Source organism: Giraffa tippelskirchi, chromosome 6 (genome assembly GCF_054371585.1).
Source record: "Giraffa tippelskirchi isolate mGirTip1 chromosome 6, T2T-mGirTip1v1.2.pri, whole genome shotgun sequence".
In the NCBI taxonomy this organism is placed as follows: domain Eukaryota; kingdom Metazoa; phylum Chordata; class Mammalia; order Artiodactyla; family Giraffidae; genus Giraffa; species Giraffa tippelskirchi.
In genome coordinates, this window is record NC_137280.1 from 90,129,301 (window position 1) to 90,143,488 (window position 14,188).

Sequence of the window (14,188 nt, forward strand, 5' to 3'; positions counted from 1 at the left end):
GAGGAGCCTGGTGGGCCACAGTCCAAGGGGTCGCAAAGAGTCAGACATGACTGAGCAAATAAGCACAGCACGGCACATTTCTGGTGTAAGCAGTGTTACCACTTGGATGCATTCCACAGGCATATATGGCAATTGAGACATGCCAAAGCTTCCCTCTGGTTTAGAGATTTATGATTCAATTGATTGGTATTTTGCTCTTTGTCTATGAGATATACGACAAAAAGCAATATTTCCTCATTTCCTTAGTGCATGGTCTGAATCTCTTTCTCCCTTGTGTCTTGCACAACTTTTATCCAGCACAAGCCTTCATGCTCCCCATGAAGACAGGATAGGAGTGGGAGGAAGGGGGCTGTACAACTCATTCCCATGCTCCCTGACTTTAGTCCATGGAAGTCAAGTTAACTGGCTGGTTCTTTGGAGAAAGGCCACCCTCTTAGGTTGGCCCTAAAGCCCTCATTACCTGGCACCTCCCACATCATTCAGCATAACTGGACTTTTAACTTCACAAATGCATGCTTCACTCTTTCTCTTGCTTTCTTACCTTTCCACAAGTTGTTTTGTCTTTCTGAGACGTTCTTTCTCCTCATTTTGCCTGATCAACATACTCTCATCCTTTGGGTTTTTGAATCGCCTTTCCTGGAAGACTTTCTCTAATTCTCCCTCTGTTGTGTGTTCCTACTGGGTTCTATCCTTCCTCTCATGTTCATATTCCATTCTACAACAACTAAGTGTACAGTGTCTTCTCCCACATTCAGCTGTAAACTCCGGACTATTGAGATCTTATCTCTCCTGCTCACATTTCCACGAACAGCATCTACATCCAGCCCAGAATATGTACTTAATAAATATTTGTTGAGTGTTCAGCGGTCTCAAAACCAGGGCAAACCCAAGCTGGTAGGGCTAGGCTGATCTTCTGGATGATAACATGAGGTTTATCTAAAAAAAACATGCTTTTTGGTCACAGTATTGAAGAAAATGGGCTTCCCTGGTGGCTCAGTGGTTAAGAATCTGCCTTCAATGCAAGAGATTCAGGAGAGACGGGTTTGATCCCTGGGTGGGGAAGATCCCCTGGAGAAGGAAACGGCAACCCACTCCAGTATTCTTTTTTTTTTTTTTATAAATTTATTTATTTTAGTTGGGGGCTAATTACTTTACAATATTGTAATAGTTTTTGCCATACATTGACATGAATCAGCCATGGGTTTACATGTGTTCCCCTTCCTGGACCCCCCACCCACCTCCCTCCCCATCCCATCCTTCTGGATCATCCCATTGCCCCGGCCCTGAGCCCTTGTCACATGCATCGAACATGGAATGGTGTTCTGTTTCACATATGATAATATACATGTTTCAATGCTATTCTCCCAGAACGTCCCACCCTCACCTTCTCCCTCAGAGTCCATAAAATTGTTCCATGCTGTGTCTCTTATTCTGTCTCGCATATAGGTTAATCGTTACCATCTTTCAAATTCCATATATATGCATTAGTATACTGTATTGTTGTTTTTCTTTCTGGCTTACTTCACTCTGTATAATGGGTTCCAGTTTCATCCATCTCAGTAGAACTGATTCAAATGTATTTTTTTTAATGGCTGAGTAATATTCCATTGTGTATATGTACCACAGCTTCCTTATCCATTCGTCTGCTGATGGACATCTAGGTTGCTTCCATGTCCTGGCTATTGTAAACAGTGCTGCGATGAACATTGGGGTACACGCATCTCTTTCAATTCTGGTTTCCTCGGTGTATATGCCCAGCAACACTCCAGTATTCTTGCCAGAAAAATCCCACAGAGAGAGGAGCCTGGTGGGCTACAGTCCATGGTGTCACAAATAGTCAGATGCCACTGAGCGTACAGACACACACACGCACATACATTTGAGAAAACAGTTATAGGACCCTCCTGATGTTTCCTTTAAAACTTCTGCAATTCAAAATTCAGAATGGCTGCACTTCCAACTCTCGCAATTCCATACACTTGCCCAGGACCCTAGACTTTGAGGTCCTGCCTCCAGGAAGCTCCCAGATGACCTTGTGGTCAGGAAGATGAGATGATTCATTTTTTCTCATGAGATCCCTTAGGGCCCCCTTCAGGTCTCTGTTCCTCAGGCTGTAGATAAAGGGGTTCAGCATGGGGGTGACTAAAGTGTACATCACAGCAGAGGCTTTCGCCTTCATGGCTGTGTGGACAGATGAAGGATACAGATAGACACCAATGGTGGTCCCATAAAGGAGAGCAACCATGCAGAGGTGGGAGCTGCAGGTGGAAAAAGTTTTCTTCTTGCCTCCTGTAGAGGGCAACTTCATGATGGCCACAATGATTCGAACATAGGAAGCCAGAATGCTGATGAAAGGCATGGCTATGACCATCTCTCCCACAATGAGCACAAAGATTTTGTTCACAGAGATGTCACTGCATGAAAGTCTGAGGAGTGGGGTGAGATCACAGAAGTAGTGAGGCAACTCATTATTGCCACAGAAAACCAGAAGGGTCATCAGGAGTATGTGGGTGAGGGAGACAAAGCTGGAAAATACCCATGGGCCATTGGCCAGCAGGCCACAGAGACGGGGGCTCATGATAGTGGTATAGTGTAAGGGGTGACATATAGCCACGAACCTTCATAAGCCATCACAGCTATTAAGACACTGTCCATGATGCCAAAGAAATGGAAGAAGTACATTTGTGTCAGGCAGCAGGAATAAGAGATGGACTTGCTCTTGATTTGGATGTTCACCAGCATCTTGGGGACAGTGTCAGTGGCCAGGCAGAAATCAACCAAGGAGAGATTGGCCAAGAAGAAGTACATGGGGGTGTGGAGGTGGGAGTCTGTGCTGATAGCCAGGATGATCAACAGGTTCCCCACTACTGTGACCACATACGTGCAGAGAAACAGAGCAAAAAGGAGAGTCTCCTGTTCTGGCTTTTCTGAAAGTCCCAGGAGGATAAACTCAGAGGAGCTGGTTTGGTTGTCTGGTTCCATGGGTATGATTCCTCTGGAAGTATTGAAAAGGGAAAGTTACATGAATGCTAGGACAACTATTCTGCAGATTAAATAATTTTATTCCCAGTTTCTTCAGTCAGTTCAGTTGCTCAGTTGTGTCTGACTCTTTGCGACCCCATGGACTGCAGGACGCCAGGCTTCCCTGTCCATCACCAACTCCCGGAGCTTACTCAAACTCATGTCCATTGAGTCGGTGATGCCATCCAACCATCTCATCCTCTGTTGTCCCTATCTCCTCCCATCTTCAGTCTTTTCCAGCATCAGGGTCTTTTCTAATGAATTAGTTCTTCGAATCAAGTGGCCAAAGTATTGGAGTTTCAGCTTCAGCATTAGTCCTTCCAATGAATACCCAGGACTGATCTCCTTTAGGATGGACTGGTTGGATCTCCTTGCAGTCCAAGGGACTCTCAAGAGTCTTCTCCAACACCACAGTTCAAAAGCATCAATTCTTCGACGTTCAGCTTTCTTTATAGTCTAACTCTCACATCCATACACGACTACTGGAAAAACCATAGCTTTGACTAGACAGACTTTTGTTGGCAAAGTAATGTCTCTGCTTTTTAATATGCTGTCTGGGTTGGTCACAACTTTTCTTCCAAGGAGCAAGCGCCTTTTAATTTCATGGCTGCAGTCACCATCAGCAGAGATTTTGGAGCCCCCCAAAATAAAGTCTGTCACTGTTTCCACTGGTTCCCTATCTATTTGCCTTGAAGTGATGGGACCAGATGCCATAATCTTAATTTTCTGCATGTTGAGTTTTAAGCCAACTTTTTCGCTCTCCTCTTTCACTTTCATTAAGAGGCTCTTTAGTTCTTCTTCACTTTCTGCCATAGTGGTGGTGTCATCTGTATATCTGAGGTTATTGATATTTCTCCCGGCAATCCTGATTCCAGCTTGTGCTTCATCCAGCCCAGCGTTTCTCATGATGTACTCTGCATATAAGTTAAATAAGCAGGGTGACAATAAACAGCCTTGACATACTCCTTTTCCTATTTGGAACCAGTCTGTTGTTCCATGTCCAGTTCTAACTATTGCTTCTTGACCTGCATACAGATTTATCAAGAGGCAGGTCAGGTGGTCTGGTATTCCCATCTCTTTAAGAATTTTCCACAGTTTATTGTGATCCACAGTCAAAGGCTTTGGCGTAGTCAAAAGCAGATAGAGATGTTTTTCTGGAACTCTCTTGCTATTTCGATGATCCAACGGATGTTGGCAATTTGATCTCTGGATCCTCTGCCTTTTTTAAAACCAGCTGAATATCTGGAAGTTCACGGTTCATGTACTGTTGAAGCCTGACTTGGAGAATTTTGAGCGTTACTTTACTAGCGTGTGAGATGAGTGCAATTGTACGGTAGTTTGAGCAGTCTTTGGTATTTCCTTTCTTTGTGATTGGGATGAAAACTGACCTTTACTATTTCCTTAATAGTATATACATAAACAGAATCAATGTTAAATAGGCCATACATAAAATTAGCCCTAGTGTTTGCATTTGTAGGGTACATTCACCATAGTATCATATGTACTTATACAGGTAATATATATATCTACCCATATATGGAAACTACATTTTTGAGCTTAAATGTGGTATCAGTTAGGAGAGCGGTAAAGCAGTGCCTTTAAATATAGATTAAAAAAAAAAGAACTATAATACAATAACAATAAAAAATCTGTTGAGTTGTGTAGGGTACTTGAAATTAATTTGAGCCAAGAAAGGTGCAAGGAGAAGGTGTCATACATTTTACTTCTCAGTGTAGAGAATTATTCACAGCAAAAAAGTTTTTCACTTCTGAGCCTTGTTCCTCAAGAATCTGAACTGCCCTGTGATCACACGAGAGTAAAAGAATTTGATTAATGAGGAGCTTTGGATATTGAACCCCCAAGAGACAGAGAGACTGCAAATAAGTCTGCCTTTGACTACCCCACTCAAAAACCATCCCAGGTCATGTGAAGCACACCTGACACTAGTCACAGGGACCATCATTTTTGCCCAGGAGCCCGGTGCTTCACTGTCTGTCTGTGCTACTTGAATGGACCCAGAGCTTCCATTTTTCCTCCTTCACATCCAGGGAGGAACTGAATGTCATCCCTTAGTGTTGGCACCATGAGCTCTGGAGTCCTCTATTTCATGTTCTGCAAATAGGGACAAGTGTTTGTCAAGCAGCTGATCTGGGGGCACTATGAGGTGAGTTCCTGAAGAAGAGATGAGCAGAATTGGGTCACCTGGGAGGTGTTGTTAATGGTCCATCAATCTCCTCGGTCTATTTCCTTGTACTTTTGCACTTATGCATGACTGTCTCTCATTCTGCTAATCTACTCTGATCCCAAAGTCCAGGGACTTTTTCTATCCTCAAGATTAACGTGCTTGCTCAACCTGAAGAATGTTCTAAACTTCTCTTACATGCCCTTTATTCCTTTGTCAAGGGGCAGAGGAGTGCACCCAGGTTCTGCTTTCCTTCCCATTGCTGGCTCATGATACCACTTTATAGAAGAAAAATTAGTGTTGAAAATATTTCATGATTGTGAATAATCTAAGAAAGAAGAGGTGGACAATGAAGCAGAACCCAGTCTACTGGTTTCTCTTTAGTAATGTATGAAATATCTTAAAGTGCAGAGCACCATAGAATAAATAAGCATCTATTCTGGCTTCCAGAACTAGTAAAATGTTTTGTTTTGTCATCAGAGTTCTTTTATTTATTTATTTTATTTTTGGCTGTTCTGGGTCTTTGTTGCTTCTTGGGCTTTTCTCTGGTTGCAGCAAGTAGGGGCTACTCTCTAGTTGCGGGGCTTGGGCTTCTCGTTGCACTGTCTTCTCTTGTAGAGAATGGGCTTGAGGGTGCACAGGCTTTAACAGCTCTGGTTCCAGGCTCTAGAGCACAGGCTCGATAGTTGTGGCGCATAGGCTTAGTAGCTCCATGGCATGTGGGATCTTCCTGGACCAGTGATTGAACTCATGTCTCCTGCCCGCTGCATTGGCAGGCAGATTCTTTACCACGGAGCTGCCAGGGAAGCCCCGGAGTTCTTTTATTAAATTAACAAAAATATGAATAAATAGAATCTATCTTTTAAGTTCGCTTTCATCCCTAGAGGCAACCACAATCTTGAATTTGGTTGTTCTCCATGTGTTATTGAAATTTTTTTTACACATTATGTGTATGTGTTTAGGTGTAAAAGGAAATAATGATAGTGCCCCACAATAGGAAAAGGGATAAATAAATAGTGATGTAGTAAGACATAGGAACTAGGTAAGATAGTTAATGAGCCAGAAAAAGCTGTACCAAGACATTAAACATTATTTTAAAATGCAAAATTCCATGTACAATGTGTAAAGATTAAATGCAAAACAAGAATATAATTTATGGATACTTAGTCATCATATTAAAATCAGAGGAGAATAGTGAACACCAAGTTCATTATCATGGTCCCTTTGGGAATGAAAAGTAATTGAGCATATTAAAAAAATTCTTTAAAATATCTACTGCAAATTATGGCAATATATTTTAATTTAGTGGTCCTTAGTGGGTGGATTTTGTTATCTGTACTTTTTTATGCTTGCAATGTTTCATAATAAGAATTGAACTTTTAATATTTTGTTATTTTAAAGCATTTAAATTGTACTGTGATATAGATGTCTTTGGGAGCAAATTCTTTCTCTGAACTTTTTATCTGGGTTGATACATCGAAGTCTAATTTATTCGCTTTAATTGTGACATGTTTTATCATGTGTCCATGAGAAAGGAGCATTAATCACTGATGTCATTTGAATTGTGCACTCCTCCTGTTTCTCTGGGGTTTCCCTGGTGGTTCAGATGGTGAAGGGTCTGCCTGCAGTTTGGAGAGGTGGGTTTGATCCCTTGGTCAAGAAGATTCCCTGGAGTAGGAAATGGCAACCTACTCCAGGATTCTTGGCTGGAGAATTCTTGTTTCTCTATCTAAGCAAGATTCCCAACAGGAGTTTCAGCATATCCATTTTCCCCTGAAAATTACAGTTATCATGCTAAAGATATTCTTCCTTTCTCCTCTCTTCCTTTGTCTTACTCTTCCAATTACTTTTCTTCTATAATAAACCATGCCCAGTGGTGCCATTTGTGTTCATAGCAGAAACAAATCACAATAAGTAATATTAAGAGTGGCTTGTATATAAAACACTGTACTTGTGATTTTTGTCTGTTCATCCTTCCTGCATTCCCGTAAAGTTTCATGATGGTTCTTATTGTCCAAATGGGAATGTGGCTTCTCCCACAGTTGAAAAAATTTCCTCATTTACAGAGCAAGTGCTGGAGACATAATTAAACTCAGGAGTGACTGAGTCAAAATCTTAATTGATGCTGTTACAGTTGCTAGCTTTTATAATTTCATGTTAAGAGCACATATTTTGTCATTGTTGAAGCAGAGTTTACTGAGGGCCAATCAGTTCCAAATGTTAGTATCCTAATGAGCTATTCGAGGTTTTCCAGGTGGCTCAGTGGTAAAGAATCTGCTTGCTAGTGCAGGAGACATGGGTTCAATCCCTGGGCCAGGAAAATCCCTTGTAGAAGGAAATGGCAACCTACTCCAGTATTCTTGCCTGGGAAATCCCATGGACAGAGGAACCTGGCAGGCTAAAATCACAGAGTTGGATACGACTTAGCGACTAAACACAACAATTAAACTCAGAGTGAGTTTATTTACAACAACAATGGAGCTATTCCTGTCATAAACTTTTTCTAAAACTGGTTCACGGGAATATTTGGCATAATCATTGGTGCACCCAGGACACAGTCAAATACCTCTTGCGTGTTTCAGGTGAACCAATGATTATATTCTTAGGAACTCACCATAACACAGGAAATTGGAATGCTCTTGAGTTGATCCTGAGACACAAAGGATTCTTTTGGGAGCAACTGGGCAAGGCTTCCTGATCTAGACATAGATGGGGCACTTACAGTCATAGAAGAAAGATGTTCTGAAGTGCCATACTAATTTTCTACATTTCTTTTCCTAATAGTGTCAGTTTTTATGTAACAGAGACAGATGTGCCTGCAACAAAAGCAATATGGAATCAATCATATTGTTGAGTTTAATTATTTCCGTGTGTGTGTGTGTGCTCAGCTGTGTCTGACTCTTTACTACCTCGTGGACTGTAACTTGCCAGGCTTCTCTGTCCGTGGAATGTTCCAGGCAAGAATAATGGGCTAGGTTGCCATTTCCTACTCCCGGGGATCTTCCCGATCCAGGGATCAAACCTGGTTCTCCCACATTGCAGGCAGATTCTTTATTGTCTTAGCCACCAGGAAGCTCAATTATTTCCATGAAAGTGAAAGTGTTAGTTGCTCTGTCCTGTCTGACTCTTTTCAACCCCATCTGAACCACCAGGGAAGCCCCATAGTCTACCAGAAAAAGAAGGAAATGAAAGAAGGGACAGATCTCACTGGCTGGGCTACATTGGAAGGAAAAACAAAAAAGAAAAGGAAAAAGAGATTTACAAGTAATTGTCTATTAATGGAGATAATTATGACTTGTTAGTTTAAGATCTCCAGGGGATCTTCCCGACCCAGGGATTGAACCAGGGTCTCCTGCATTGCAGGCAAATTCTTTACCATCTAAGCAGCTATATGCATACATAAATCCCCTCCTTCTTGACCATCTTTCCCTCTTGACCCTCTCTCCCACCACACCCATCCTATACCATCCTTCTAGGTTATTACAGAGCACTGAGCTGAGCTCCCTCTGTTATACAGCAGGTTCCCACTAGCCAGTTATTTTACATATCGTAGTGTATGAATGTCAGTGCTACTCTCCCAATTCTTCCCACCTTCCCCTTCCCCCACTGTGTCCACATGTCCTTTCTCTACATCTGCATTTCTATTCCTGTCCTTCAAATAGGTTCATCTATACCATTTTTCTAGATCCCATACATGTGCATTAATATGCAACATTTGTTTTTCTCTTTCTGAGTTACTTCACTCTGTATAACACTGTCTGGCTTCATCCACCTCACAACAACTGACTCAAATTCATTCCTTTTTATGGCTGAGTAATATTTCATTGTATATATGTACTACAGCTTCTTTATCCATTCATTTATTGATGGACATATATAGGTTGCTTCCATGTTCTAGCTATTGTAAATAGTGCTGCATTAAACATTGGGATACATGTGTCTTTTTTTGAATAATGGTTTTCTCAGGGTATACTGGGGCTTCCCAGGTGGCACTAATGGTAAAGAACCCACCTGCCAATGCAGGAGACATTAAAAGATGTGGGTTTGATTCCTGAGTCAGGAAGATCCCCTGGAGCAGAGCATGGCAACCCACCCACTCCAGTATTCTTGCCTGGAGAGTCCCAAGGACAGAGGAGCCTGGCAGGCTACAGTCCATAGTGTCACAAAGAGTCAGACACCACTGAAGCGACTTAGCACTCATGCATGCAGAGTATAATAAGCCATTTTTACTGATTACAATTTTAAGTTCCACAATTATTAAGGTTTCCAGGTATCTGGATATAGGAGTCTCACTTTGCTTTTTCCATTTTAAGACTGATTGACAACTGTCTCCCTCTTCCTACTATTGTAGCAATTCTTCTGTCAAGCAGACTGGACTCTTGTGCTGGGAGATTTTATCTTCCTCACTCCAGGATTGTGCTTTAACAAGCTAATAGATTGTTGGTTTTTAGTTATTTTTTCCTTCATTTTCAAAATGCCATGTACTTTCTATTTCCTCAAATTCTTCTTTTTTGGAATATATAAGTAGTCTCATCATATTATATGTGAAATACTCTTGGGAGAAAAGAGAGTCTCATTCACACAATAGCCTACGTTTTCAAGTAGCATATTCTTTTTTTTTTTTTAATATTTATTTTTGGCTACACTGGGTCTTCATTGCTGCACATAGGCTTTCCCTAGTTGCAATAAGTGGGGGCTACTCTTCATTGCTGTGCACAGGCTTCTCGTTGTTGGCTTCTCTTGTTGCAGAGCACAGATTCTAGAACATGGGCTCAGTAGTTGTGGTGCACAGGCTTAGTTGCTCTGCAGCATGTGAGATCTTCCCAGACCAGGGATCGTACCCAAGTCCCCTGCATTGGCAAGTGGATTCTTAACCACTGGACTCCAAAAGCCCTCAAGTATCATATTCTAATCTTGATCTCAGTTTCTGAGTGTGGACTCTCTTCTGTTGCTGTCACATCTAGATACCACTCTTGTGGTCACATGTTAGAAGAGCTTCAAAATCAGGGTAAGAATTTATTAGGTGAAAGTTTTCAAAGGCAAGTGATGGAATTTGGTCAACCCTTCCTGATACATAAATCTATACTTCCCATAGTTTGCATCACCTTGTAGTAGGAGTTCAACTCTAAAGTCTGGAAATCTGAGTGCAAATCATTTCACCAGCTCTTGCTGGAGTGCCAACTATTTTGCATCCATACCTTCATCTTACTTTACCTTTATCTTTCCATGGGGCCATAGATAAACAGGAGGATGTTAGAAGAACCTGACTCATAGGTCAACAGAGAATAAAATTAGTTAGAAAGACATACTGACAGTGTATGAGATTTGCCATAGTACCTCCTTGCCAACATTTGGTATTTATTTGTATCTTTATTATTATTTTTTAATGTTTACCAACTTTGTGCTTAGTCGCTCAGTCATGTCAGACTCTTTGTGACCCTATGGACTGTAACCCACCAGGCTCCTCTGTCCATGGAACTTTCGAGGCAAGGATACTGCAGCAGGTTGCCATTTCTTATTTTAGGGGGTCTTTTAGACCTAGGGATCGAACCCACATCTCTTGCACTGGCAGTCGGATTCTCTGCCACTAGTGCCTCCTGGGAATCCCCCTTACCAACTTTATTGAAGTATAATTTACAAGTACAGCATCACCCACTGTAAGTGTATGAGTCCATGATTTTAGTAAATTTATAGACTTGTGAGATTATCAGCATAATCCAGTTTTAGAACATTTCCATCACTTTGAAAACGCTCCCTCATTGCCTTTCACAGTTAATCTTCACTCCCACGCTTACAGTTTGACCAATACTTTTCTGCTTTCTGTCTCTATAAACTTGTCTTATGGGGACATTTCATATAAATGGAATCACATAATACATAATTTTTTGTCTCTACCTTCTTTCACTTAGCATAAAATGTTCTGGTTCATTCATAACATGTATCAGCAATTTGTCCCCTTTAATTGCTTCATGGTATTCCATTGTTAATGATATTCCATTGTATGGAAATACTTTTTTTCCCCTCCATTCTTTGGTTAATGGGCATTTGGATTCCTTCCAATTTTTACTACCGTGAATGATGTTATGAGCATTCATATATGTAAATGTCTGTGTGAACACATGTTCGCATTTCTCTTGGGTAAATGCCTCGGCATGACACTGCTAAGTCATATAGTATTTGTGCTTAAATTTTTAAGAAATTTTTTTGTGGCTGTACTATTTCATATTCCCAGCAGCTCTAGTTTCTCCACTTACAAGTGTCTGCTTTATTATTATTATTATAGTCTATCTAGTGGGTGTTGTAGTGGCATCTCACTGAAGCTTTCATTTGCATTTTCCTAATGACTAATGATATTCAGCACATTTTTATGTGATTTTTTGACCATTCATGTATGTTTTTTTGAGAAACATCTGTTAAGAATCTTGTCCATTTAAAAAATTTAAGTTACTTGTCTTTTATTATTGAGTTGTAAGAGCTCTTTAAATTTTTTAATATAAGTTCTTTATCAAACGTATTTGCAAAAAGAATTCGTGAGAATGAGAAAAGTGCTGAAAAGTATGCCTCACAGTAGAATAGAACACTGTGTTAGTGGTAGTGTGAGCTGCTGCTGTTGCTGCTAAGTCGCTTCAGTCGTGTCCAACTCTGTGCGACCCCATAGATGGCAGCCTACCAAGCTCCCCCGTCCCTGGGATTCTCCAGGCAAGAACACTGGAGTGGGTTGCCATTTCCTTCTCCAATGCATGAAAGTGAAAAGTGAAAGTGAAGTCACTCAGTAGTGTCTGACTCTTAGTGACCCCATGGACTGTAGCCTACCAGGCTCCTCCATCCATGGGATTTTCCAGGCAAGAGTAGTGGAGTGGGGTGCCACTGCCTTCTCCGGTAGTGTGAGCAGTTAATAATAATTAATACATTTATTTCAGTGATACCTGTTAATGCCATTATTAATTACAATGCTTATGGCACAGTTTTGTGATAAGAATTCAATGAGGCAGAAATGGAAAGGGGGAAGAAAAGGATAGAATTTGATGACCATTGAAAAGGGAGTGGTTGAACCGAGAGCTTGGGTCACGAATTCCCAGAGCACCGGGAGAAACACAGATGAGTCAGGGCATCATTTTCCCCATTAATTGTGCTGGGTCTGCACCAACACGTGAACAAATGGATTTTCTAGTTTCGCATTGATCTGGGCTCCAGAAGATTGGTCTTCAAAGTAAAACCTAATCCAGCAACGACAACATTTGGAAATTTGTTAGAAAGACAAATTTTGAGTCCCATGCCCCAAATTCTGAATCTCATATTCTGAGTGTGGGGCCAGCAATATGGGTTTAAACAGACACTCCAGTGGATTTCAACGCAAGAAACAGTTTGAAAAACTCTGCTCCAAGCATATGTTTAATATGCTTATGGTTTGTGTGTGTGTGTGTGTTATTTTATTTTTGGGCTTCCCAGGTGGCTCAGCTGGTAAAGAATCTGCCTGCAATGCAGGAGACCTCAGTTTGATCCTTGTGTTGGGAAGATCTTCTGGAGAAGGGAAAGGCTACCCACTCCAGTATCCTGGCCTGGAGAATGTCATGAACTGTGTAGTCCAAGGGATTGCAAAGAGTTGGACACAACTGAGCAATTTTCACTTCACTATTTTATTTCTAAAATTTTTATTTGGGTGTAGTTGATTTACACGTTGTGTTAGTTTCAGGAGGTGCACAGCAAAGTGAATTAGTTATATATATATTCACTCTTTTTAAAAATATTTATTTACTTATTTATTTTTGGCCACACCGGGCCTTAGTTACAGCAGGCTTTAGTTATGTGGTGAGGGTTCCAGGGTGCGAGCACTCATGCCCCATGTGGGGCATGGGCTCAGTAGTTGTGTCATGGGGGCTTAATGATCCAGGGGCATGTGAGATCTTAGTTCCCCAACAAGGGTTTGAACCCGTGTCCCATGCATTGGAAGGTGGATTCTTTACCACTGGACCATCAAGGGGAGACCTTACCCACTCTTTTGTTTTTTAGATTCTTTCCCCATATAGGTCATTACAGAGTACTGAGTAGAGTTCCCTGTGCTATACAGTAGGTCCTTATTAGTTATCTATCTTTATACATAAATAGATATTATTTGTCTATCTATAAAATAGATACCAGTTTATGTATAGTAATGTGTGTATTCCTGGAGAAGGAAATGGCAACCCACTCCAGTATTCTTGCCTGGAGAACCTCATGAATAGAGGAGCCTGGAGGGTCCATGGGGTCACAAAGAGTTGGACACAACTTACTACTGAACGACAATGTCAGTTGCAATCTGCCAATTTATCCCTCCATCCCCTTCCTCCCCTGGTAGAAAGCTTGGTTTTGTTTTCCCTGCTTGCTGGTTGGAAGCTTTGGAGAATTCTCAAGGAATAAGCTATACATTGTTCCATATTTTATTTCTTTTAGTTGGTACAATGTGGGAAATACTAAATTAGTTTAGAGTGAGTACAGAGGACAGAAAGAAAAGAGGTTGAGAAAGTAAGACTAAAAGAGGGGCAGAAGGTAAAGAATAAGATGAATAATATTTTCAGTTCAATTTACAATATAGATGTTACAGTGTTCTAAAAGAATGGGTTCTTGTACATCTGTTATGTGTCCTATCACATGTATTTGTTCTTTTTCAAAAAAATTTTATTTGATATTGGAGTATAGCCGGTTAACAAACAATGTTGTGATAGTTTCAGGTGAACAGTGAAGATACTCAGTCACACATATACATGTATCCATTTTCCCCCAAACTCCCCTCCCAGGCTGCCACATAACACTGAGCAGAATTCCTTGTGCTATACAGTAGGTCCTTGTTGGTTACAAGGACCACTTTAAATATAGCAGTGTGTACCTGTCCATTCCAAAGTCTTTAACTATCATCCCCCCAGCAATCATAAATTCATTCTCTAGGTCTGTGAGTCTGTTTCTGTTTTCACATGTATTTTTTTTTTTCTCATCAGACTCAGCCACAAC

General features: G+C 41.0%; 1 protein-coding gene across 1 annotated transcript; it reads right to left on the reverse strand.

The window, feature by feature from the left end:
• Positions 1-541: 541 nt before the first annotated feature.
• LOC145509443 (olfactory receptor 1M1-like) lies at positions 542-2,982 on the reverse strand. Its single transcript, XM_081498055.1, is given in 3 exon segments — positions 542-936; positions 1,385-2,622; positions 2,625-2,982. Coding segments are annotated over 2 exon segments (1,041 nt in total). The 3' UTR covers positions 542-936; positions 1,385-1,939.
• Positions 2,983-14,188: the final 11,206 nt, after the last annotated feature.